At 45.6% G+C, this 27755-nt stretch overlaps 1 protein-coding gene across 4 annotated transcripts; it reads right to left on the bottom strand.

Annotated features, from left to right (window-relative positions):
- Positions 1 to 1787: 1787 nt before the first annotated feature.
- Positions 1788 to 27721, bottom strand: LOC119464918 (uncharacterized). Of its 4 annotated transcripts, none has more exons than XM_049655917.1 (8): positions 27588 to 27720; positions 23431 to 24278; positions 20852 to 21088; positions 17669 to 18276; positions 13965 to 15294; positions 11245 to 11551; positions 6940 to 7095; positions 1788 to 4548 (listed from the first exon to the last, which is right to left on the bottom strand). In XM_049655917.1, exons 2-8 carry the CDS (start codon positions 23628 to 23630, stop codon positions 4252 to 4254), a joined length of 3135 nt encoding a protein of 1044 aa, XP_049511874.1. In that variant the 5' UTR covers positions 23631 to 24278; positions 27588 to 27720; the 3' UTR covers positions 1788 to 4251. The 4 variants fall into 4 exon arrangements, with proteins under 4 accessions (XP_049511874.1, XP_049511873.1, XP_049511875.1 ...); XM_049655916.1 differs by having other exon boundaries at positions 23431 to 23694; positions 27588 to 27716; XM_049655918.1 differs by lacking the exon at positions 27588 to 27720 and having other exon boundaries at positions 23431 to 23587; positions 23651 to 27581.
- Between the last annotated feature and the right edge of the window lie 34 nt (positions 27722 to 27755).

Below are 27755 nucleotides of genomic sequence, written 5' to 3'. Positions count from 1 at the left end.
CCCCCGGCTCAGATCCCCACTCACCTACAATGACTTTTTTTTTTGTCACAACTGCAGGAGACTGAAACGATGTGCCCTCCACCACCCTGCGCACTTGGACCAGCATCCTTTCATGGTTGTCTTCGTGCTGCATGTTGCTTCACTGAACTCAGCCCATCCCTCACGCAATACGCAATCTCGGGGGCCTCTGAAGTAAAATTCATGAACAAACAAAATAATCTAGCGGACAAAGATGACACTACGTGCAAAGCAACAAAGGACACTTGAGAAAATGGCGTTGCCCTGCTGCTATCGCGGAAATTATGGAGCTAGAGGAACCGCTGAGGTCTGCTGTTCATTCTTGTTTCTTTCTTGATATCTCTCGTTATTTAACACTGATTGTGAATGCAAAATAACGGGAGTTCGGCGTGTGAATACACTGACCCCAAATTTGAGTACCGGGGCAAGATGTTTCCTTTTCATTTTTTTTTTCGAGCAAAACAATGGCAACAACCGTGGACAGTTTCAAGCGGTTTTCCGGGTGATAGGAATTCAGCGTTCAGGAAAGAACTACGCTCAAAAGCGTTAATATTCCGGTCGGCAGACTAGCAATCCTCTAATCGATTCTTTCTTCTCACAGAACGGACAGGGGATCGTACACAGCTTTCCACCGAATCAGCCGATGACCGTGGCCGAGAGTTCCCCGTGAATTTAGCGCTCTCAGCAGATGCGCGACCTGTTTCCGGTGAGAACGTGTCGGTGTTGATGTTTATTTCGCCACCGGCGGGCCTCGCTAGGCAGGCGCTAGAGGGCGCTGGTGTTCCCACCGAAAAACTCGCCTCCACGCGTGACCGATACCTGTTGCGATTTAAGACAGATGATATTTGTTGCAAGAAAAAGAAGTTGCTGGATAGAAATACGCAGCTAAAATCGCGTGTTCTTGAGAATAGCAATAATCATTCATTTTCCGAACATGTGCCTAATTTGCTTCGTTTCTTGCTATTATTGCAATATTGAAGTCGGAGCGACAGTCTATTGACATACCTATACACAACGAGATGCAACGGGCCGTATCTTACACCGGGTCGTGATCTATTCCCGACCCGTTACAAGAATACTGAACAGAAATAATAAATCAGTTGACTGACTAAGAATTCTTACAAAACCCAATTTTGATTAACAAAGCGGTAATGAGTTACTAGAAGAGGAAATAAAAGTCAGCGGTGCATTCTTTTCAAGTTTCCGCCGAAACCCCTAGCGCTGACACGTCAGTGTGACGTCATCGATGTCAAGTATGTTTTTGGTGGTTGGGTTATTGAGGCTATGAAAAAAGTTATTGTAACTAGCTACATATAGTAATTTCATCTTTTAGAATAGAATGTGGTCCATCTCTGCGGATAAAAAATAACTAGACTCGAGCAGACGCACTATACATTCCAGACGTCGCTGCGAGCTAGTGCGGGAGCTTGAATACGACGTACGTCGCCAGCTGTATTTCGCTTTTGCGTCACCATGTCGCTTCTCACGGTAACCCTAGCAACAATTCTAATACAAAGACTAATAGCCTATTAGGTTATTGACACTAATACAGTCCTTTAGTGTATTAGTCTAATAGGCATATTGGTTTATTAGTCTAATAGGTCTATTAGCGTATACGACTAATAGCTCTATTGGTGTGAAAGAAAATGTTGCAACGCGCGAGATATAGATCAAACAACAGGTATAATCGCTAAAATTGCTAGTAGCATTTATAAGCAAAGCATGCATTTTTACAGATTCCTGTTTTTCAGGTCAGCAATCTTGATTGCCAGAGCTTTTCGTCGACTTTGGCCAGAGGACGTCTTTTTGAGGAAGTGGTTAAAAAGCCTGGGCACAAAAATACACACATATAGAAACATTTAAAAGCAGGGACGCTAGTTCTATCCACTAAACGTTTAAGCTGGCAATATTTGTTTCGAAATTCGAATGATGTGGCTCCGCAATTACCAAACTAATTTTAGGACAAGGTGTGATATGCTTATTCTAAATGTTTACCATAATGAAAAATGACGCCACCTGACACGACGGAACATTTACAATGTACACAAAATCAACATAAGATGTGTGTTACATCGAAACTCCATAGGCAGATAAGGAACAACTCTAGGCAGAAATCTTGCACAGCATTGTCGGAAACAGGCATGTCATTGCTGCAGTGCGCACAGCAATCGGCCCGATCGCGGTGTAGAGAAGCACGTCCACCGTTGGGATAAAAAAAAGAGGAGGAAAACAACTTTACGCTTAACTATAGAAGCATAAATAATAGTAATAATTACCTCCAATAGGTATAATCGGCGCCGGGGAAAATGCTGCACATCGATGGCCGCCGATAGGTCCACAAAGCCGCGAAGCACAGGGGGTAAAAACAGTTGCCTTGCGTTCTTATTGAAGTCACAACAGCATCCACGGATGAAACTATCCAAATGTACTACTGCACGAATAAGATTGCGCAGGTGCTAACACCCACGGATTCCTTAAAAACACATCGTTCATTCACTAACAAACGCGCACGCCTCGCATGACGCCTCACCTTGACATAGCCGCCGCCAATGCGCACGTGTTGTTCCCAACTACGGCTGACTGCCGTCGCAGGTTTGTCTTCTTCCCGCCCGCCGTGTTCCCTTCTCGGCGATACTGATCTTCGATGTCAATAAATATTAAGGCCTCTTATATGCGGCATCAAGGTGGCAATGCAGGTTACAAGTTTAACATTTACTTTATGCGCACTTCAATCATAAAATACGGGACTGACGAAACTTCAATGGCAAACAAACAATGTTGCTGCTATTGCACCATCATTCGAAAGCCCACCCGACAGCGCTAGTCAGCCTTGTTCTACTTTTTTTCTTTTTTTTTTCGTGGGGAAGTATTCGCTGTGCTAGCTGTTTCCTCAACGACTCATCGCGACGAGACTGAACAAAGGCCTAGTTACGAAACGTCGTCAGTGAAGCAAAATTGACAAAACCATGTAGGCGCGCGTCGTTTTCGTGTATGTCGCTGGGAGATGGCCAGTTTCACTAGGTTAGTGCGCTGAAACTAACGCAAACGTGCGAACGCAGCTGTGTGTGGCACAGTTTTACAGCAGAATTCTTAATGATTCAGCGATTAATTGGACACACATCTTCATGCAAGGAAACGGTCCCATAGTCTAATTCAACTTTCACTAGCAAAGAAGAGCTGCGGAATAGAGCAATATATACATGCTGTATAACAGAGCGGCAACAATCTATATAAGGCCAAAGGACCTATTAGCCTAATGGAGAAACTAGTAGACACCCAAGACTGTTTGTATAAGACTAATAAGTCTAATAAACAGAGCCTATTGCCCTTACAGGTACATCAGCACGACTAATCGACATTTATATTGGTCTAATGTCTAATGCAAAACTTATACAACTAATGCAAAACTGTATTAGACAAATACAAACTTGTATTAGAGTTTTCGCTAGGGAAGAGTGGCTTATTTCTAGGCATTGCACTAGGGTAAACAACTATACTGAGGCTGAAATTATTTTTCTCCTTATAGTGTTTCACAGTGACGCCCTGCTTCGTCCTCCTAGACAGGCTTACAGCGAAAGCCTAAACGGAGAGACTGAGACAACAAACAAGAAATGACACGGCCAGCGCTGACTTCCAACCGATTTTAACCGCAGAAATAACACTTGAATAGGACTGTGTCATGAAAAAACGAAAATGCTATGTAAAAGTAGAAAAGCACCGCTGTATACTAACATTTACGTTATACACTTTAATCCTACTTAGGATGACCCATGACTTTGCCCATACTTTTACCTTACTTCGCACTTCTTTCGTATGCCTTCGCTGTATGGTCGTAACACGCACGGTTTCATTTTCCTGCCAGTTTGTCTTAGCACTGAGGATCTACTAACTTTAGTACGAAAGCATGTGAATGGTTTGGACGCGCCGTGTACAGCTCAGGCACAAGTAGCAGTTGGCGCACTAAATACGGGCATTTTGATAAGTCCCATGCAGACAATATCATAATATGCATGTTGGCTGGAAGTGAGAAACTAGCCACATAAAAAATGCACTGATGCACGATATGAACAATTGGAAGAGCATTTCATCGAGTGAAAAAGAAAATTACGTACATAACACGCCACTCCTCAAGAGATGCACATGGTAAGCAAAACGTTCACAAATGGATAAAGTATATATACATAGGTCGACACCGTGGCGATGTCAGCTGGTCGTGAACTTCACACCGCAACTCTACATTCGGCAGCGTCCTTTGACGTAGCGCGCGCTGTCGGAGCACCCGAAGGCGTCAGTGAACTCCGGCATGTTGTGCACCGGGAGCAAGCACATCTCGCGCGGCGTGAGCGGATTGGGCCGCTGGGAGGCGCTGCACCAGAGCAGGCAGTAGCGCATAAAGAAGATGCGCGTCGCCTCGGGCCAGTGGGCGCTGAAGATGCCGTAGTTTGGGGCGTGGTCTTGAAAGTCTGCGGCCATGGAATCGAAGGCGAGTCGCAGGCCCTGGACGATGGCGTACATGGTCGCCTGCTGCTCCTGCATTGCGTTCGCGTGTAATGATCTCTCACCATCTTTTTACTATATATATATATATATATATATATATATATATATATATATATATATATATATATATATATATATATATTACAGAAGAACGTCGTAAAGCACACACTTTCTCAAGTACTTGCTGATAAGAACGTGTATACAATGAAGGATATCTGGTTAGTTATAAACGTTTTAGAACAGTACCCACTGACATGTCGTTTTGAACTTTACTTCTTTTTCTTTTTTTAAGGTGAATGCAAGCGCTGGACCTGAAAATACTAGAAAAAATGCCGGAATTATTGCCACAGAGTATCCGAATAACTTAGTGGTCACGTGGGTTACGTGGTCGTCTGCCATATATATGTTGCTACATCGGGTCCCCGAACGAGTAGCACCAATGCTCGGATAATTGTCCCGGTGGTAGCCCGATTGGGCCACGACTAAACTAGAGTCGCTTCCGATGATTCGTATCAATCTGAATGACGATGGCACCACCAATATAAATCTGGCTAAACACCTCGCAGTGCTAAGCCACTATACTGCTTTGACTTGTCCAGGCCTCGGAGATTGTTTTTGTGCTGCATTGATTGTGCTGGAAGGTTCTTTGTCGCACTATAAGTATGCCCTCTGGCAGTCGTCGTAACATAGGACCGCCATCTATACTCGTACTAGATATAGTACCGTCCGTACAGTCGCCAGGTATTCTCACACTTAGTAACTTTAGAGACCGAATTGAATAAGCATTCAATGGCGCCATGCACTAGGGAATTGAATCGAATATTGAATGATAAATCATTTTACAATTGATAGAAAACAATTTTCACGTCCTAGCATTGATAACATATATTATCGAGGTTCCGTCATTACATTGAAAGTTATAAGCGTTCTTTACTGCTAGCTAAAATGGAGCATTAAGAAGAAATGAGTACTTTGTTAACATTCACCGGACATTTAGGAGAGTGCGAATTACCGCTCTATACCCGTGGAGGCTTGGTCTAGTCAGTACATACTCGACAGGGGAACAGCTCAAAAAGACGAAGGACGAGAAAGGGGATACACGCCAGCGCTGACCGACGACTGAATTCTTTATTACGAAAGGAACACAAATATATACCTAAAGAAAACATAGGTACATCACATACTGCGCATGGCCAAGAAGAACGAGAAACTCCTTAGATTTCCCCAGAATTTTGGCGGTTGTTAAGATATGTTAGGTCGGCCTCACTCAAGGCCAAAGACGCAAAAACGTGAAATCTTTGAGGCTGCTACTATCTCAGGGAATGGTGCGTTTTGCGTCAGCACTCCGTCTTTGACCTTGACTGAGGCAGAACTAACATATCTTCCGCAATAACTTTGGGTAAATCTAATTGGTGTCTCATTCTTCGTGGTCATGCGCAGTGGTGTACCTTTGTTTTCTTTAGGTATATATTTGTGTTCCTTTCGTATTAAATAATTCAGTCGTCAGTGAGCGCTGGTGTGTGTTCCCTTCTCGTCTTTTCGCTCTGTTCCTCTGTCGAGCACTGTTTTATAGCTAGTGAAGTTTGCTTCCTTGATCGACCAAGCCTGCACCACTACATAAATTCTCAAGTTTTATGCCTATACTACAGTGTACTAGAATGTTTTTATTCTAGTTCACTATACCAATACTATGCCGGCGGGGATGAAATATGTCGCTATATTGCTCCAATTATTTGTTTGATTGCATCCTGCCGAACAGGTGCGCGTCCACAAAAATGTACTGGAAACCAAACGATAAATGCTCCTAGGTCTCGGAAATCGCTTGTTGGGCCAACGTTTCGAGGGAGAAAGCCAAGCTAATGCCTTCGTAGGGATTTGGCGAGCCACTGATGGCAGCGTGATGTAATGCTCACTGTTTATTTTCTTCCTTATTGCGTTTAAGATGACGCCAGGCAAAAAAAAAAAAAAAAGTTATTTGTGACAGCGGAGTGGTGGCGCCATCTGTAGCTGTTCTAGCAAAACGCGATGGGAACACCGTTTTGTCCCTACACCGAGAGATGGCGAGACCTTTACGTATCCACGATATAGCAGTTTAGCCAAAGGAAACTGCAGGTGCTAGTATTTCCGAGAGTTCCTTATTTTGACGAAGGATAGTCATTGTTATACGAGTAATTTTGGGAAAGGTGACTCTCAATTGACGGTGCCCCTACTGTAGTACCTTGCCCAGAGGTACCGCTCTCACCCCTTCGCCCCGAATTTTGTCGTCTAAGTATAACGATGGCATACATCAGTATACGATGCAACGCTGTTACAGCCACGGTCGCCATAAAGCCCGGTGAACAGTACAACTACCAGCGTCCTTTGCGGCAGCGGTGGCGCTGTGAAAATGGCCGTTGATTGGGCACTAGGTCAGTACCGTACCTGAGGAGATTCAGCCACGTGATCTCTGAAACCGAGCCGGTAGTGAAGGTCGACAAGGCACCGTATGCGGCGGGAGTACCTGTCGTGGGTGTCCCTGGCCCACCAGGACTCGCCGTGCCTGAACCCAGCGTAGTCGGGGTGCATTATAATCGCCACCTGTCGGTGAAATCGGGTTCTTCTTTAAATTCCTAATGCATAAACCTCGATGACTCTTGACGCCATCATTATTCACGTGCGACGGCGAACGCCTCCATAAAAACGGATATCTGCGACGTCGTGTGCTTTCCAAAGAAAATATTTTTTGTTTCGCGACAAGATGACACACGAGTGATTTGGACATGACATGAGTCACCCGGAAATGAGTTCGGTGAATGACCGCGAACTAGATATTTGCAAGAAACCCACTATCCAGGCCACGCAGTCTTTAAATGATCGGCTATTAGCCACATCTTGTCCTCACTGCAAAAAGAAGTTTCCAGGTGTTTCTCACAAGTCATAACTTTTTATTGCAAAAGATCGTACACTGACAAGCTAAACCGGGTGTAGCAGCCAATTAGGCCACTGTGTTTGGGCAGGCCTGTATAGACTATGCCAATGGTACAAAAGAATGATGATAACAATTTCAGCCACTAGCCGGCGATCGTCTTGCGGCTCATGCTTTTAGAACCACTGCGTTATTTCTGCGATATAAGGACGTATAGGCGGCTTTGTTGTCTTCTGCTGAACTTACTTTTATGCTCTTGCCACGAGACTATGTTAAAAGTCTATGTCAGTAGACTACTCTGTCGGCATAATTATATTATATAGCCCGCCGTTTGTTTACACCTAAACGAGTTGAGGACAATTTGGTCATACAGGGAACCCATACACCTTAGGAGGGCTCACAAAACCGCGCTTGAGCAAAAATGCTTAACCACGCCGCCGTGAAGAGATAGACGGAACGATTTTCTGCCATTCTACTGGTTTCAGCGAGCCAGCGCAGCTACTAATTGTAAACTTCCTTTAAAGAGGAACATGCAGCGAAAAGGGGGAAAACTGATATAACAGAGAAGGAATACTTAAAATTAAGACACATGTATAGGCAGCCAATAATTCTCCGAAAACGCATATCGCTTAGAAAGTGCTCAGCCATTCGTTTGCAAACATTTCAACACCCTTAGACGATGTATAATAGGTGCTGCATTTGTCTCGTGCAAGGAGGTTGTTGGTCTCGTGTCTAGCACCCTCACTTTTAAGGGTGAGGGCGCTAAGGGATTCTATCGTTGGCGAGGATAATTTATTATTTTTTTCACTACTTTTTTATGGCACGTAAACGTAATGACAGCTGCGACAGACCACACGAAACCTGTATGAAAGGAACTTTATTAGCCATTGTCGTCAAACTGTTGTGTCGGTTATTCGGTGCGCAGAAGGTGGTCAAAATTAATACAACGCATTTAACTACGGCTATTCTAATCGCCGGTGTATTTTGAGCTCGCTGTCGTGTACAAACGATATTTTATAGCATTACGGGTAAAGGTGTCAGCCATTAGGGTTGATTTGATTAGGGTTATTTTGGCTATGAACGCGATTAGGGTTATTCACAACGCAAGTGGACCAATACTAAGGCCTAGAGCTGTTCTTGGACACTTTCATAAATAAATGAAATGAAATGAAATTTTGGCTATACTTAACCCATTGGATTAGAGTTAATTTGGCTCTGAACGCGGAACATATCCAATTGAAGCAATCCTGAGAAAGCTACTCGGCTAAAAGATTGCCTAATTTTCCTATTGACAGCCTGGAAATAGCATTTAAGCAGACGATGCTTGCATTGGTGGGTAGCGGTTAGGATGTAAATCCAAGCACTTCGCCTCCGAGAGTTTTCAGCGCGCTGCGGGTGGCGCCCAATCTCGAAGGCCATGCCGAGAAACCGCGCGCTCTGAGTCAAGCATTACTTTGGGACAGCGATCCTTCTTTTTTAGATGGTTTTAGCATTCTTTGGGTACTTCCCGCATTTTCCCGGGGCTGTCGCTCTGGAGATGTCTCTGGCCGTTCTCCCGCCAACTTGGGTCCCTAGCCTTGTGGTTAGAGCATGGTGCTGCTGTGATGAGGGAACTCGGTTCAAAAACCAATCCTCGGGCGAACTTGGGTTACGGGTATTTGACACTGCATATGTGCCGCTGCTCAATTAACTCGCTTCCCGCCGACCTGTGTTACGGCGATTGCGTAGTCTATATATGATCTAATGGGTGGCGCGTCGGGCAGCTGTGCTGATGAGACAGGGTTTGAGATCAACTGTCAGAACAACTTGGTTCACTGGGTATGTTGGCAAAGGGTAGGTGCCGCGTTTCGCTGAACCTCTTTATTGCTAACTTGAAGATTTGTTTGTGTTCCACTAAGTCAGTGCCGCTCTTCAGTGAACCTGACGCTAAATTCGACCACTAGGTATGGGCCATTCTTCAATGAATCTGTCTGAGGCCAAATTGGGTCACTAGGGTATATGCGTCGTTCTTCAGTGACCCATCCTGATGCCAACTTGGGTGACTGGGAACGCGCCATTGGGTTTCTGTTACTCTTAAATGAACTTCTTTGATGTCAGCTTTGGTAATTATGTGGCACTTAATATCTACTACTCAATGAGAAAAAAAAATAATGTAAAATTTGTCTGGTCCAGGGCGGTATCGAACCCGCGTCATATATGATCAGGCAAACCTCTCTGAATGTTATATTCACACAAGCGCCCCGCGCAGATTTCGCGGCAGTGACACTGAATGACGTAGCGTGCCCAGAGGAAAGCGGGAGAGGGGAGGAGTCCAGCTACACACATTACACACACACATTACGCGTCTCAGCGGTGACGCTGCGGTGTATCGCAACATTGCTTCATTGCCAATCGCATTAACGTCGACTTTCATCATCAGGCGGTTTCTGCGGCAAATTTGTTTTCCCAGTTTTCTCTACATTTCCTTTTGCAAGCCTTCTGTGAAGCGTCCGCTCGTATTCCAAGTCTAGAATTGTTGCACGGAGGCTGGTTTTCATCGAAACTTTTGGAAACGAGGCTTTCTACGCGGCCCGGAACTTTGTTGGAGTTGACTTTGAGAAATCTGAAGTTGGAGTTCTGGAGAATAGATTTTATACGTTTCTTCATACTAGAATAAACGCTAGTTTTCCATGTACATTAAACATTTATATAGCCCCAAGATCACTCTAATTGCGAAAAAGTGATATCTTCACTCGCGGCTATAAAACTATGGGATGGTTTGCCTTATTCCGTCGTCTGAACTGGACCTGAAGAATTGCGATTTTTGTAACTAAGTTTGTCTTCTTTTTTAATTGGATTTGTGATATTTGAACGCATTGAGTTAGATCGTAATGGATATAATTGCCGCATTGTATTTGACGCCAGAATCGTTATATTTTTGTTAGAATGCATATCACACGAAAGTGTTTGTTGTATTTTTTGTATTTTTGTTTATGACGTTTCTTGTGGTTTGGTGCTTCTTTCTATTTTTTTCAATTTTCATTATTAACCGGGGGTCTCATTGCAGTCTCAAATTTTGGGGCACTTGTCGGTATCCTCATAAGATCCTACAAAATTATAGCGACAAAATTTTTAAAGTCAGTTCGTATGTTCAACTGGTCTGTTGCGATCTATGAAAAGCTACTCGCTTAATCAGACTGTCCAGCCACATGCCCTCATCAGCACCTTCACATATATCGCTAGCGAGTTTGTTACTCCAGTTCGTTCAGTTAAAAGCATCTGTTGCGTTGCTATGCAGGTTTTAACACCACAGAGGCAATTGAAGGCTGTTCCTCGCCTTCATTTTTCTTCCTATACTGCCGAGACATATATGGTGGCATTTGAAATGTACAACTCACTTGCACACAGTTGCACACAGCCTGTGCACAACTCTCGATCGTCCTAGTTGGGACGTCCCCGTAAGGCGCTGCTGCCCTTTGTCTTCCTTTTATAAATGTAAAGATGCACACTTGAATAAAGTCTTCAATTTAATTCAATTGCTTTATCATTGTCAGTGACGATGAAGAAATATATGTCACACAAAATGTCAATTTGCTCGAGAATCACTAGAAACAACATTATCAAGCGCTTGGCATATGGCGTCGCCTGAATCTAGCGTTATGTTCCACCAAATTATTTTAGCTTATCATTTCTCCTTTAACATTGGAAAATGATGAAACCTGTTGCCCACAGCCGTGGACACAGGATCTGCTATAAACTGATAGGAAAAGTTCGAGGATGATAGTTTGGTGCGCGTAGTGATCGAGATGGTTAAAAATCTGTTTTTTCACCGCGGAACGCACCTGGATTGCCAGGAGAGCTCCCACCGTGCCGTAGTTGAAGTAGGAAGGCACGCCCGAGTCGTACATGTACGGCTCCATCTGGTAGAGGCCGGGCACTACAACGACGCCCTCGCGTCGCGAGTAAGCCACGTCGCCAGTGTATCCCTGACGTATACTCTGCAGCTCCCTTACGGTTGGTGGGCTCACCATGCGAACCCGCTGGTCGTGCTGTCGTGCCAACAGGTACTTGGACACGAAAGAGCGCTCGCGGGCGTCGCCCTCCGTGAAGAGTGAGTCATTGTTCGCTCCTCCACCGATGTTCAGACCACTGGAGAATTTCAGGTAGCGTTTCGTAAGTGTTTACGCGCGGCATATATGAAGGTGTTTCAATAATCAAGCGCGTGCATATACTGAATTTATTTTTCTTTCTTTGGCTCTCGCTCCCGCTTTGCGGTTTGTATGTAAAAATTGCAGGGCGCTTAAGGTTCGCCTTTAAGACTGGAACGCGATAGCATTCAAAGATCCCTGACTGCTTCTCACGCTTCCCGGCAACTGCACCTTATGTAACAGTAATGTTTACCGGGAAACGCTAGCAGCGAACGCTAAGCACGATGGCGAGCTTTCTGGCAGAAACGCGGCCTCTTGCTTGGGTCGATCCCGGATATAGTGTACAGCCTCTCGAAAAAAAATGACATCGTTTTCATGTTTCTGGTATTGTTTCGCACAATTATATTTCGGTCTGAGAAGATTTAACATAAAAGGCATGCGCTGTCGGTGCTTTGTTTCATGACATTTGTTTGTGCGCTGTCATTCTCTAAATTCCGAGGAATAAATCTGCTAAAAATTTCAGACACGGGATGAGGAACTTTGATAGAATGGTGTGGCAATATAGCCCGCATATACCTCATGTCCCGTAGCAAGGCGTGGTATATACTTATACCTAAATACATACGGGAATTTTCGCTCATTGGACGCCGGAGCCGACGCCAAGATCAGATTTTCTGCGACACGGGGCCCTTGACGGTTAATATATGTTTCTGTCTGGCCGGTCATGTGACCTAGGGGGTTACCTTGACAGGTTCGTAATTACTGCAATGCTTGATTTTGAACCTGGTTTCCCTAACACCGAAGCCAGGTGGTTTACCCATTCGGCCATGGACGCATGTCTGAAAAGACCTTTACAAATACCCCTCTTGCAAGCCAGTGCTCCGAGACGCTTGACTCGTTAGGCACGTCGCATAACAAAAAGTTCACTACTAAAAAGTGAGCGCGCGCCTCTTCTAACTGACGATGAAGCCTTTACTCGACGCATTCATCGCCGAAATTCGCTGGGCATCTCTCATCATACTGTGGCGCTGCAGCGCGTTTATACAAGGTCAAAAACGTCGCATCTTGTGATTCAACACGTTTAGTTGCCGAATAATAGCCTCACTCTCCCTGCAAGGTCCACCATGGTGTCTGCGAGACGAGTTCGTCACTGAAATCTGCAGCCATGTCTTGTCGCAATGCGCCGTTTTGCATTGCTGGGTCATGAATGCTTCGCGTACACCGATTCTCACATGCAGGTGATCGGTATGATTTTTATTTTTCTTTCGATGAAGTGACGCCATCAAGCCAGCCTTCATCATAAGGCTTGCCTCCATAGAGGCTCTACAGGACAATCCTCCGTGGAAGCTTACCCTATGAATCCTATGCCCTTGGAAACGTGCCCTATGAAACATTTGCGAAACTAGCAATCAAACACGTGTATTATGTTGTTCATTTCTTCTGTGTCTTTTGTGGCTTCTATTGCAGTGTACGCAGCAACCGTAGCTATACTCGGTCCCGTAGCGGCCACTTGCTTGCGCTGCACGAGGCGGGAGTGCTCCGGTTGTAAGGCTGGGCAAGTCCACATAACGTGGGGGAAATCTGTTTCCGTCATAATTTTGACATTTTGTTGAGTGCAGAACAGCCTATCTGTTTAAGAATTTACGCAGTCGAAAATGCCCCTGACTGAATTTGGATTAAACTAGCGTTAATGTGGAGGTTGTAAGCATGTATCCCATCGGCGGCGAGTTTTCTTCTTCTTTCAGCTCCCTTTAGCTTATCGTTTCTACGCTTCAATTAAAACAACAAATAACTCCACCTATCCGTTACTTCGCTTTCTTATCTGTTGCATTGCTATGGTTGCGACGACGCAAGATTAGGACCCTAGGTTCCCCCTTTTCTTTCGTTGTTTTAAAGACGGCACCATTCTGCTCTCTGATAGTAGAGAAACCTTTAAGATGCAATAGGGAAAAAAGAAGTCGATCAACACCATTAAGGCCATCAGTGTAGACATTTGGGCTTGTTGGTATAACATGTTTGCAGATAATCTTCATGTAGCGCAAAAACACACGGACGTAGAAGAAGAACGGAGACACACACAGGCGCTAACTTCCAACTGACGATGACTTCCAACAGGCACGTGTCTGCTCAAACGGCACATGTGCCGTTTGAGCACATGTGCGGCACATGTGCGGACAACATGTGCGACACGTGCCTGTGAAGTAAGTGGGGGATGAAAGGAAAAATTGAGGGTATAAAAGTGGCGTCCGTCCCGGAAATAAAATCGTTGTTGGAAGTTAGCGCCTGTGTGTGTCTCCGTTCTTCTTCTACGTCCGTGTGTTTTTGCGCTACATGAAGATTATCTGCAACCATTAAGGCGCATTGGTGGCACATTGGTGTCACCAATGGCGGCATGCCTATGTGCGATACCACACCTGTAATTAGTCTTCGGATTGATCGGCTCTTGGATGACCGCCGGCGTGCTGGCAATTTCCTGACTGGCTAACCCACGACTTCGTTCGCCGAGCCACGTGAAGACCTTGCGACTCATCGATGCCTTCTTGATTGTGGTGAACATGTCTTCGAGAAGCTGTACGCTGCCACGGGCATGAACCAGTGTGCCTACCAGCTGCGGCCACGTCCTGGTAAGGCACTCGCTGGCCCTGTTTAGGCACAGCCACGCCACGCTCATCTCGCCTGACCGAACTCGACGCTTGTCGTTTTCCATGGTAGCCACGTACGATGCCAAGTACGCAGACAAATAAAGCGCCGCGGTCCGGGCGCCCTTACTGAAGAGAACGCTTAAGACGTGCTTGACCATGTGCGCGTTTCTCATCAGTACGGTGCCTCGACGCCCCAGTGCCCTCCAGGCAGGAAGAATGATGTTGGCCGCCTTCAGCCACTCAGGGAACGCGACACCGTCGACGAGTCCTTGAAAGGCGACGTCAAAGGGAGCACGCTCTACAACGGACCTGCCGCGTGTTCCTAACGCCTTGTCCAAGTCAGCATCGAGCCAGTAGAGCACCTGCGTGACATCCGTGGCATTCTTCACGTCGGGGAAGGCTTCAATCACCTGATGCAAAAGACGCCAAGAGTTGCTGTGACTCATCATGGCGCCCTTGCTGTCGCTATTTCTAAAGAACCTTTTGTTAAGGGATGACCCCGGGGTGACGTACAGTGGCTCTTCAGCTCCATCCCGGACTATCATCATTGAGACCATAGAGTACAACCCAGTCTCGAGGCAGGTGCGCATGAGAAACCCGGCGACTTGGGTTTTGCTGTCGGCTCGTCGAAGCGTCGACAGGCGCAGGAAGGCCTCCGCGGCGTCGAGGGCGTCGGCAAGCATCGTCTCGACTTCCACGTACCGCTCGCAAGTCGTGTAAACCTGGCTGAGCACCTTGGCGCCTTCTCTCTCGTAGTTTTGCAGCCGGTCTGATGCAATGGCATCTTGCAACTTGACCTGAGACGCCTTGACGCTGTCGCCGTGGAAGCTGCCTCCGGTCTCGCGGTCAACCCAGTGCCCGCACACGTGGTTGTAGAAATCGACGCAGGGGTCTGCACTGGCGTTGAGAAGGGCGTACAGGTCCATCCTGGCCGCGACACATGGAGGCTCGATGCACGCGACTTGTTCGGTGGGATCGCAGTGGGTCAGGAGCACCAATGCGATAGAGGCAGCGGCCACAGAGACGACGAAGAACACGCCGCACAACACACCGGTAGCAGTGAACCTCCGTCGGACAATAGGATGGGTCGCGTGTGCTCCAGCTGGGATTGAGAGAAGAAGCAGAGATTAGCGGGGAAATTGGACACGGGCATATTGTTCACTGTGTCACACAGAGTTGTTTCTTCTCGAGACCTGGTATTAGTTCTAATTCCCGTTAAGCTTTCTATCGGACATCTTTCGAGCGTATACGTCACCGCATTTTCAACGTTGTGGCTGGCTGTATCTAGCAGCATCGATGCACAAAAACGACCACGCTCTCCAGACTCCAGTGATTGATCTCTTTAGTTATGATGCTGAGAAAAGGAGCTTGAGACTTAATGAAAGTATGCAGACTTGACGAACACAGTTACCGCCTCTTTTATTGCGATATCAATAAATGTACACTCCAGGATAATTTCTGCAGTCGTCACCACCGTCATCGCTGGCGTCGGTGTCGCCGTAATCTTTCGTATAAAGTCGAAGTGCGTTAAAAGCATTACCACGATCCGTATACTGTAGTATGCAAGGGTGATCCGAGAGGGATATGGCTTGTGGCGGTGGCAACTTCTCGCACGCGCAGACGGGAAGGCGGGGATCGTGCGCGCCGACTTTTGGCGCTCGCAAAGGCAGGTTGAAGCGGGGAGATGTGCGCAGACAAGGAGAGAGAGGGGGTCTCATTTCTTGCACAGGCTTGAAAATAAATCCTTCAGCTGCAAGGTGCGCCGTGTACGTGTGTGCCTCTTAATTTATGTTTTGTGCTTATTGAGCACATTTTTGCCCCCCCCCCCACCCCCCCCTTCCCCCCAAAAAAGAAAGAGCTGACATGGAACTGATTGTTAGGATGCCAGATGGCGCCACACTTAAAATGTCCTACAAGGTTTCCATGTGATTGCAGTATGAATATCGAGACAGGAATAAGTACGCGGACCCTGGCCTCCTCAAACAGTATTCTATTATTGCACTGCAATTAATGCACTTTGTTTTAAACAAACATTGACTTGAACCAAATTCATATCCATTTCAACCAACTCAATAAGCGTGGGAGATCTCAGAAGTATTTTAGGGGCCGGACCATGCGCTCCTCCTATTTGTGATTGTTCTATACGCCATCCTGCCAACACCGCGCCGAGCGGCGATAGCTATAGGTTGCGTCAACCCGCCACAGAAGAGAACTAGGAATAATCCTCCATCATGTGCAATTGATCACCCCCCGCATGATGTTGCCAAAGGGAAGCGATTAGTAGCGCAGTCCTCCCTTTCGGACGCACAGAGTACTGACTACTGATTGGCTGACACAAGCCTAGGTCTTCACTGTACTGCGCGTAGTTGGTTAGAGGGGTGCAGAGTGGTCGACGACGCCTCTCCTTCGCGCACTGCCCGTCGACAACCCCATGCGCATCATCCGAGCAAACTTGCTATCCCATTATCGACGTTGGTTTCCTCTAAACCGGTGGCGATCAACAGTGTGGGTTCGAAGTCCAAGCCCGCTGATGCAATAGGTGGTGTCCAATTCCACGCCCCAGTGACGGCTCGCTCCGAGTAACAGACGTTAATCTTGAAGCCTACGGCCTTTGCTGGCTGCATGTGCCGAAGGCGATTCCATGAGGCAGGACACGTCATGGCCGCCATGTATTGAAATTGGCGCTTTAACAGCGCCTTCTTTTTGCCCTTTAAAGGTGTTTGTCGTACATGTACGGCGGTGATTGTATGCTTGACATATCGCGTGTATTGGACACCACTGGTTGTTGAGAGGTGCTGCCATCTCTACGGAGTCGCCTAAAGCCATTTGAAATTGTGTTTCCGCTCACCGGTGCGCACAACTCGACTTCTTTTGCAACTGTTTACCTGCGAGCGCTCGATCACGTGGCCGAGTGCACGTCGTCTGGCATCTCCAAGGCGTGCGTGGAGGAGATGGTCTCGCTTTTCACAGCAGCCGCTATCGCGTTTCCGGTAGCGTGGAACGACGAAAGTTTGGAGATACTAATATGTTTTATTTTTCTTTGCCTTCGGTTGCGGTTCGCGTATTCTCGTACAATAGGGTGCGTGCAGCCGTGTCTTTAGGACAACCGATTGATATTCATAAATTTCGCTAGACATTTTTGTCGATCTCTTACTGTGTAGCGTATTTGTGTGCATACTGCTGGTGCCAATAAAACGTTTTTCAGACAAAATATTGCTCCAAATAAAGTTTTGCTATATTGATGAGTTTCCAGTGATTTCCTAGTCACGGAATCTGCAACAAAACAAAAGAAATTGACAATAGGGGCACGGTTTCTGCGAAGAAAATATACGCTCAAAGTTATAGTAACACACACCGATCTTGAAGGTTATGTTCTTGCTAGCTGCATGCGCTGCAATCGCTTGCTGGAGGCGGAATCACGTAATGGCGGCAATGTTTTGGGCGTTATCTATTCGGGATAAGATTGCGTACGATACCTTTCCGTGGCTTGTTCGTATCGACAGTCCGGGCGTCGTCCCTTGTGTTTGCGCTGTTCGGAAGGGTTGCATCATTGGCCCCAGCAAGGCCACCTTTCATGATCACATCGGTAGTGTACGTCGGCAGTAGGACAGTGCCTTCGGTTGCCTGTTGCTCCGCGTATCTAGAGGCCGGCAGCTCTTCAGTGACTTTTGACCCAGCGGCACCTCGGCCTAGAAATGACATCTGCGCTGTGTGGTCCATTGTACTACCGATCTTAGTAACGGGCTCATTGGTTGGTTCTTCAGCGAGTCGTCCGTATCTTCCATGGGGCATCGTTTGGGCAGCAGGATCGCTGGACGAGTGGTGAGAAACGTCTTTCCCTTCAGGGCCAGCTCCCTTGCTCCTGTTAGGCTTAGACGCTCTCTTACGCTTTGGTGCGCTTGCGTGAGTGGAGGAAGCGGAGAGCCGTTCTTTGGAATCTGACTGTGGGAAAATAAGCCCTGAAGGATCATCACGATGAGCGGTAATGCTGTGATCGCGGTCGTTCCCGGACGGCGCTCGCTGGGAGGCGGATGACGTGGTCGTGTCGGCATTTCGCGTGCTGGAGCTCTTTCTGCGGTACAACCTGAGAGGCAAAAGGATCCGCGTCAGTGTGGCCAGGTGAAACGGGGCGAAGAAGCGCATGTTTACAGCATTCTCACTGTTGTTTTCATATACTTTGACCTGTAACGTGAGTCGTAGAGCAACACAATTCCCGTTGCATCGAGGGTACTTACTTGTACATTTATTCAAAATACCTCACAGCAGCCCGTGAGGGGCTTCAGGCAAAGGTGGCGCCACATGAGAATTCCTACACAATGTTTGGCCAGTGTGTACATCGCTGTTTACATGCACAGCAAAATTATTCCGCAATGCAGGTAATACATGAAAGCAGATACCTGAAGTTGCATATCCGCGTAATAATATAGTACTAACACTTGAAGAACTTAAAACAACTTGTGAGTAAAGGCAGGTAAATAAATATATCTACACAACGGATAAGGAGCCTATATAGTTCTGGTTTGTATTATGGTACTTTTGTTTCCGTTTCTTTTGCAGCTACATTATTCAATCAATGTCAATAAATTACCATTTTTTATTCACTGTAGTCAGACAAGAAAAAGCGCCAGTACCAAAGCCTGACTATATCGGGTGCCTGCTCTGACTGACTGACAACCGATTTTTAAGCACCTAGCTTCTATGGTGCAACGAAAAGTTCACCCTCGGTAGTGTTTACACCTGCAGCGGTTACTTCAAATAGCGCGTGGATATTTTGTAAGCAGAATTTTTGGATCTGTGCGGCCTCAAAAAAGTAAGAGTCCCTCCTCCAGCAACGCTGACAAGTGAGAGCGATACCGATAGCTCGCCTCGTAAATTGTGAAAGCCGCCCATCGTTCTGTTTTCACAGGAGTGAGTGCAACTGTGGTTAACCACCTGCATTTTGACCTTTTCCACCACTTTTCAAAAAAAAAAAAAAAACTGGTACAATGAGCTTGCGTTGTAGTACAGACATTTCTTATATTTGCACCGCGTTTTTGACCAAGTACACGCCTACGTCATGGCTGGCTGGCCTCCGTCGTCGTTAGTCTGTCGATAGACGAGCCAAGCCAAGTCATAGAAAACGAAGGCGAAGGCAGCGCCACTTTTCTACTCACTACAAAGGAAGGCCTATGTGCACATTGTAAGTTAGAAAAAAACTTATAACAGAAAAAAGTTTACCGAATTCCAATACTAATAAAATACCAGGAACCACGTACACCAATAAAAGGTCACGTGGTAGACCTCTTATGCATCTTTATGTTTTTGCCACGTGGGGCGCCAAAGGTGATCTTGCGCGACTCTTAGTGAAAAACGAAAAAAAAAACAACAACATAAATTCACGTTTAATGAGAAAAACGTGGCTCATTTTAACCAGTACGATAGACAATCTTTCCATCAGTGGGGTTATCGCGATTCATGTTCTGGGCGGTTGTCTGTCCCTTTAAATATAGTAATGATAGCTTTAGTATAGCGTAAAGTATCTGCGTTAGCTTTAGCGAGTGATAAAATGCTGACTTTATGGTATACGCTGCTGAGCACGGATTAGTCTAGCGCAACCGAACGAAACGCTAACGCCAAAACCTGAGATGTCACCTCGATGTTAAATTTGATGAAGTACAAATATATCAAATACACTCCAAATGCCAACCTAATTCAATGGCGTGTCCACATTATCAGCAAAGTACATAACACAGCGGCATCTACCATATTTTGAATTTCAGCAAATTATGATGACCGTTATACAATTCAGGCTCTTGCGCCGTCTATGTAAGGCTCTTGCGACGGCTGTGTAACTGGTGATGGGATGTGTTTTATATGTTATGAGGAATATTATGATGATTACGGGGCCACATGTACACTCATGCTACAACATTCTAGCGTCTCGCCTGCCGACCCTTTCCTCCTTTAGAAGTTCGGAAGGAACTTTCATTCATGCATTCGATTGTTTCCCCATGCAACATCCCCATGCCATTCTTGAATCACGTAACCTTGTGGGCATACTTATCAGCAGACACTCAATGTGACCACCTCGCTGCCAACCACAATGCCGAATTACATTACCTCAGAGTACATCTTGCTGTTATCACGGCACCCCACTTGAAACTCCGTAGCAGCCCCCACTATCCCTAGCACCCTGGCTGCAACGTTGCAGTTGTTATCCATCAGGCGGCCGCGCTTTACATGGCGGTGTAGTGTTTCTAATTGGGCACAATCGTTTAAAAATATTTAAGGCCGCATACCCCATGTGCCATTCGAGCACATTCATTCTGAAACATTGGCCAAGAATGGGCCCGTACCAATGTCGCATACGTGCTGAGAATGTTGTCTGTTCGGGCTCGTACACAGTGGAACATACCCAATGGACTGCTACCAAACTGTCTACTAGGCCAGCAAGGAACCAGTAGCAAGTTTTGTAATTGGACACATGCTTAGTGGGCCATCTCCACAGGATAAGACAGCAACCAGCACATACGTGATGACCCAAGCTATAGTAGACAACTTAGCTCACTGGAGAAGTGAGTTTAGGTGCATACCGCAAACTGTGTGAAGTACCCAAATAATGGTAATCGCAATAATATATCGACTAATATTATTATAAAAGGATCAACGCTACTGATTACCTGTGTTTAGAATGCCGCTCTTTGCTGTCTTTTCTGGCGCCTCGCGGATGCGCAGATTTCCCTGGTATCGATGGAGTCTGTTGCAGTGGGGTCAGCGCCGCGGAAATCACGTGCGCGCTGCCAGCGTTCGGTAGGAGCATCTCCGAAGGGGCGTCTGACGAAGGGACTGGAAAGAACTCCAGGGCCGGTAATGCAGCGACCTTAGTCTCACCAGAAAAGGGAGTGTGTGAGTCGACTCTGCGATATATTTAGAGGGAAAGTTATAAATAAATGCAACATAAAGAATAAAATAAACATTAGAGCTGGTACTGAAGCGACTATAAATTAGTTAACAACAAATATGGTTAACTGATACGGGTAGCTAGTGGAATCACTACAATATAACATCACAAACAGTGCCTACACCAGAACATAGTGTGAAATGAAACAATGTCATACGCACGACTGTAGTACAAATCTACGGAGGAAGCCCACACGGGTTAGCTTACGTTTCCATTGTAGCTTCGTGCTCGCGGTCGCGTGGATGGCAATTTTTCTTTCGTGCGTATACCTCCCCCTTGCAGGATTCAGCAAAACTGATTTGCGAAGGACGTAGTGTAGTAAGAACCATATTTAAGAGGCAGCTTTAGCTCGGGAACTTCTATCTAAATACAAGGGAAAGTAGAAATAAATTTTCTCGGTGATGATTGTATCACATTTGATGATGTTCATTGCATTAAAAAACCATGGTATCCAGTGACATTTGGAAGCGGACTGTTGATTTAGACCGTAGATGCTTTTTTTGAGTGTTAGAAATCACAAGTTCTGAGAATGCAGTACTATGAAGTTCGCAACTCTCTAACTCAGCAATGAAAAACTATAGTGCAATTATGTAAATTCTGTCTAATAGTAAAACTAAAGCGGACAAGCTTGATATATTATACTTTGCTCTCAAGAAGCACACTAATATGTGGGTAGGAGTTTTGCAAAACCTTCGGAAACATTGTAACAAATGCACGTACGGTACAAATTATATATGGAGATTATCCGCTTTGGCTGTTCTGACGGATGCAATTTACAGAACTGCGATATCTGCCTTTGGTGCAGGGTTGCAGATTTATAAACTCCGTGCTTCTATTTTTTTTCGAGTTTCCGAATTTTCGACAATTCTTGCAATACCATTCAGGTCATAAATCAAAATTCAGTTTCTGATGGTCACTAGCATTTAACTTCTTCCTTTCAAATGCCACAAATGTCGTTAAAATCGTTCAAGGCGTTGTCTCACTAAAGCATTTCTGCGTTTTACATGTATTTGAATAGGCGGCGTCGGAGTTCGGGCCGAGCTAAAGCTTCCTCTTTTGGAGCAGACAGGTTAAAGAACGTTCCGTGTTCCTTGACTGGACATCGTGCTTTACGTGAACGCACTCAATTAGCGTTTGCCGTGTAGAGGCATCTTTGCGACTTCATGACCTCTGATGCAGTTTAACGACGCCACAGTGGAATGCTTCGGATCAATTCTAATAAACGAACGCGCGGTTCTTTAACCTGCACCAAATAGTCTGTACAAGCGTGCAAGCGTTCTTGTATTCCAACCATAACGAAAGGCAGCCGCCGCGATCGAGAATCCAGTCGAGAATCGAACCAGCAGAAGCTCAGCAGAAGAACCCCATTGCCACTAGAGTGGCGGCATGTCTGTTGCGGACTTTAAAACAAATTTAGTAAAGCAATGAACGGGGCAAGTTCGTGGATGTTCATGATTGTATTACCACATAGCACTAGATTGCGGGAAAGTATGTAGTGTATAGTGGGCAAACCAGACGTTGTCTAAACGACAGGCTACGGGATCACAAATACACACGCCAGTTTCTGACAGCGCCTAGCAGCTTAGCTGCGCACTGCAAACAGTGCAAATGCTCGCCGCAACTAAAGAGCACCTAAGTCATTGGCAGAGCGAAAACGAAAACTGAGCGAGAAATATTGGAAGCACTGGTTATAGCAAAAAAAAAAAAAAAAAAAAAAAATAACGAGAAGTGCGTAAGCACTTCGCCTATCACGCTCGCCAAAGCTGAGGTCGAGTTTGCCAGGGCCAACGGGTGCAAGCGAACGCCGCTGTTCCGGCCCACCGCATCATCACATGTCATCGCCTTGTCATATCCTGTACTTCATCCCCCCCCCCCCCCCCCCCCGTCCCTCAATCACCATGCTTTTAAGTGTGTCCCCTAACAGTATTAAAACCAGTTGGTAGTTTGCGCCACGTACGTCCACGTTTTGTTCTTTTTTGTCCGTTCTTTAAGGTCTTTCGTCCGCGTAACACTAAGCGCACTACAGTCATGATTTTAGAACACAGTCGACGTAAGAGGTAGGAATTCACCGACACCGAATTAAAAGAAACCGACGCGATGAATCCAATGACACAACGCATTGCAGTCCCCGAGTCCCGCTCAAAAGCATCATTGCTTTGGCGGGCTGACAAAATTTTGTTTGTATATTTGTGGTCTTATAAAGAAAGAAAGAAAGAAGAAAGAAAGAAAGAAAGAAAGAAAGAAGAAAGAAAGAAAGAAAGAAAGAAAGAAAGAAAGAGAAAAGTATAAGACGCGCACCTTTCCTGTGCGGTGCTGCCGGATCCGTGACGACCACCAGGCTCGGAACAGACTTCGGCCTCGGGACGCCCGCGGCTTTCGCGAGCTGCGGAGCCAGCGCGGCTCTTGGTCTTCGCGCTCACACGCTCAGCACGAAGGGCTGAGGACTCTCGCCTTCCTGTTGATTTGCGACGCGGTTGAGATTCGCACTTCTCAGCCATGAGTAATTGTTGTTGCGTACCGATCCACACAAGATGGCTTCTTCTTTCTCCTCGTTTTTGTCAACTTCAAGGAAATCGTAGATGTAGATGTAGAGCCTAGATGTTAGTGGCACATACCCAATATGTGTTATTGGCCCAGAGCCTGCTAGTTCAATATCAAAATAAGAAAAAAAAAGAAATGTAGGATAATGTAAACATTGTTTTTCTTCGGATTATGTTCTTTACTTCTTTTTCTAGCTTTCAATTCCTTCTTTGTTTCCATTAGCAGAGGAACTGCTAAACAACACATTCTTCTTCAAATCATGCATTGTTAAATTGATATTGAAGTGCATTATAGTATTATGAATGATTTTTAGCCTCTAATATTCTCAATACACCTGTTACTCACTTATTTTCTTATTCTTCTATGAACAGCTGCCTACCAAGCCGCTTCTTCGGCCAATGCGCCGTTATGGATATGCGCCATTGCCTGGGATCATCATCATCATCATCATCATCATCATCATCATCATCGGCAGCATAACTGTCTGGCCTCGTAATAATGGCGCGCACTCGTGCGAAACAGCAGAGAAGAGTAGAGTGGGCGAAGTTTTTACCAATTTCTTAGCATAAATTCTTATTGATGTTGATGGTGATTTCTTGACGTACCTGAGGGGGATAGGCCACACATCGAGACATGAAATGACTAGCAACAAATGGCACAATTTGTAAAAACAAGAAACAAAATGATAGATAATTATAGTTAAGATATGGGAAAATAGCAGGCAAGTAATAAATAAATAAAAATGCGGTAAAACACAAAAGGGGGGTACTTCAGGGTTAGTATTCAAACCAAGGTGACCTGAACTTGTGATGTGCAGTGAAACCCAACCTGTGGCTGCGGCCAAACTGTAGAGCTCAACGTGTTACTATAAATTTGGAAGAGTAACAAAAGCGCGAAATGGCGCAACATGAGACCGCTCAAAGAAAATTCTGCAGAATGAGTTAAAAGGGTGGCAATCAGAGAAATTAAAAATACATTTCTCAATACAATGGATGCATAAGATAGGAATCGAGAGTTCGGACCGCTAACAGTGGCGGTCTTAGGACCGTCTTTGATCAAATATTGGCTTCAGGGCCCGCTTTCGGCTCAATTTCCCCACAAAAGAGAATCCGGGCAAAATTTTACCGATAACGGTAAAAATATGGCGTCGGGATTTGCAGCCACTCCTCATGTGGCGGGGACACTTCACCCTCTGTGAAACTGCCTAGGAATACCTAGTGCAAATTAATGAAATAATAGGGCACACTTAAATGTACAAAAAAGAGAAGATACCTTTGAAAGTATAGATTATAAAGATACAGAATTACGTAAATAAAAGCAAACGAAATCGCGATCACTTTAGGAAGAAAGAAACAACGGCCTGAATAAAGCAACGAAACCCAACCAAACATATAAATTACAACACATCTGACAACCGGGCTATCTTGCACTACCGTTCTCATCATGGAACCTAGAAAGAAGGTGGAGCAAACATTCTCGTCTCTGTGTGACCAAGAGTCCAGGCTTCCATGTATAGCAGAGCGGGAGGTCCTAATTAGATGAAGTCCAGCAAAAGGAAGCAGTAGTTTGAAGCAGACAATCACAGGCAGAATTAATCGTCTATGAGTTCACCTTCCCCACAGAAAAAAAAGAAGGTATGGCGTTGCTGTGCTTGGTTAGACCCGGTTTAAGTAAATATATGGGCACCGAGACGACGTGGGTTTTTCCGTATTAAGAAAAAAAACAAAAAATATTTCGTTGCTCAGCAGGGCTACGTCCGTTTTGCGTCTTCACTGATATCTAATCGAATAATACATTTTATAGTGCCTCAGGTATTCAATTGTGAGAAAAATGCTTCTTGAAAGTGCACTTCGCAAACTTGGACTAGGCATTAGAGTACTTGTTGCAGTTAGTCTTTTGGAGTATTGGCACCGGTCCAATGGGGGCATTTTGTTGGGCTGAAATTGAGTTTCTACGTGAAACGAAGGCACAATTATATACTTACCTTGCTTCCTGTCGTATCCCTACTCTCCACTGAAATCATTTCTATTTCTTCATTGCCCTAATTATCTATTAAAGTGGTCACTTTTACTCTGACACTTTACCATCTTTCATAATTAGCTATATGGACCGGTCTGACTTCTAATTTTCCCATAATTATTTCTTTTTGGCACCATTCTTTTTGTACTTTTTCTCCACACATATTATTCGCTGGTAATATATTTCGTTCGGCTGCCCGGTTCTTGACATATCTTCCGAAATTTACACGTACCATAGTTTGCGACTGTCACCATGCACGTATTCACGCAGACGGGTGACGTATCGGCTGGTGCCAAGGGAAATGGTGTAGTTATAATTATGGGTTATAGGTAAATAATTAGGCGTTTCTGACGAGGACCCGTTTTTGTCCTCCGTATAGGCGACCACATGGGGAAAGATGATCTTTAGCACGCGCTAATTAGGGTACACTGAGTCGTACTGGAAGTAATAAGGTCCCAGCTGTCGCTCTCCCTGCTCGGCAGTTTGGCGGAACTGTTGTTTACTTATTTTGTACAAAAAGTGCACACCTCCTGTTGCTATCCAATCTCATTGCCTTTATATAAAAAATTCCACTATTACTGCTTACTCTTTACTTGGATAGTTATTACGTCTACTTCACGCAGTTTTTGTGACGTCTATTGTAGGTATACCATTATTATATTCGTCAATTATTTATATATATGATGATATTGGCAGTATTGACATACTTTCGCCGCTGCTTATCTCTCAATGTTTCAATGCCAAATGAAGAGACAGAAGCGATATGAGGGAACCAGAAAAGAGAAAAAAATCTGCAGTACGCTTAAGCATTGCCTTTAAGAGTGGAACGCGATAGCATTCAAAGATCCCTGACTGTTTGTCAGGCTTCCCGGCAGCCCCTCGGCGCGCCTCTGCCGTAGAGTCACTGGAAACAATTTCAGAGTACCGCAAAGGTACGCGGCATGCCGGCAACATTGGGTGGCGGCGGCCATATCCCTTCCAGACCGCCGACGCGCTGTAGCGACCTGGTATCGTCACCACTGTACCGTCGTCATCGCATCATCGTCCTGGTTATCATTCTCCTAGAGTCTACTGCCACAGTTATGAATGACACGCAAAGGTACAATAAAGGGGAAAACATTGCTCGAGCTGTATAGGTGGTGTCCACATCCACGCCCCAGCGATGGTTGCACCCCTCTAAGTAAAAGAAACACATCTCAAAGGCCATGTTTCAAAAGGCGCATATATAGGAAATGATTGCGGAGCCAGAAACTGGCCAAAGCATCAATATTTCAGACATCAACTGTTAGTAAATTACTATATTTTAATACAAAAAATCTACTCTCGCCACCAAATAAGGCATAGTAGCCACAAAAATGGTCAGAAGTGAGAAATGGGGTGGCGCCACTATCTTGAAGTTCCCGCACCCTCCCGCCTCGACGTCATGGATTTCGATTGCGTCTGGTAGCGCCAAATCAATTTCTTATTGGCAAAGATGGAGTACACTGCAGTCCAAGAGAACCAAATCAAGTAACGAGAGCTGAGCTAAATGGGTACAAGTAAAAACGTAACTACTTCGAGATCCTCCACGTACCACGAATGTACCAGCGCGGTGGTTGCGGCGCAAAATGCAGAAGAGTCATGAACATTCATTTTCTTTTCTAGTAATAAACCTCTTCTCTCCAAATGAAGAAAAATGTAGTTTTTAGAGAATGCTTTGTCCGTCGATACTGATTGAGTGTTTTCCGTTTCTGTCCCCTTTTACAGGGGGCTTCGTTTGAGCCACTTCCAACAATGTTTAGTTACGAAGGGGGAAGAGGAGAAGGGAGTAAGTTGGTGCGAAGGGAACATCGAGAACACGACGCACAGATTAAAGGCAAACGAAGGATCAAGAACAAACGAAAAACGAAAGTCACCCAAGAGGCAGCGCTTTACGCTCCGATTCTGCAGCGTCTCATTCGGCGCGCGCACGCGCGAGCAACGGTTGCGTCTTTGCTTCCTCGATCAGGTGTTCTCAGCGCCGGTGCATAGCTGTTCGACGCACCTGCGCCATAGCTGACCGCTGCGTGCATGTGTGTGCATGT

Source organism: Dermacentor silvarum, chromosome 9, assembly GCF_013339745.2.
Source record: "Dermacentor silvarum isolate Dsil-2018 chromosome 9, BIME_Dsil_1.4, whole genome shotgun sequence".
Taxonomy (NCBI): domain Eukaryota; kingdom Metazoa; phylum Arthropoda; class Arachnida; order Ixodida; family Ixodidae; genus Dermacentor; species Dermacentor silvarum.
The sequence above is the reverse complement of the archived record's forward strand: the minus strand, read 5'-3'. Positions and strand labels throughout refer to the sequence as shown.

Excerpts from the sequence above, each read along its gene's own strand:
- LOC119464918 (XM_049655917.1), bottom strand. The coding sequence starts at position 23,630 with ATGGCTGAGAAGTGCGAATCTCAACCGCGTCGCAAATCAACAGGAAGG. Across the intron at positions 11,552-13,964 it reads AATCCGAAGACTAATTACAG|TGGTCTGAACATCGGTGGAG; the intron begins GTGTGGTATCGC and ends GAAATTCTCCAG. Across the intron at positions 4,549-6,939 it reads ACGTGGCTGAATCTCCTCAG|GAGCAGCAGGCGACCATGTA; the intron begins GTACGGTACTGA and ends AACGCAATGCAG.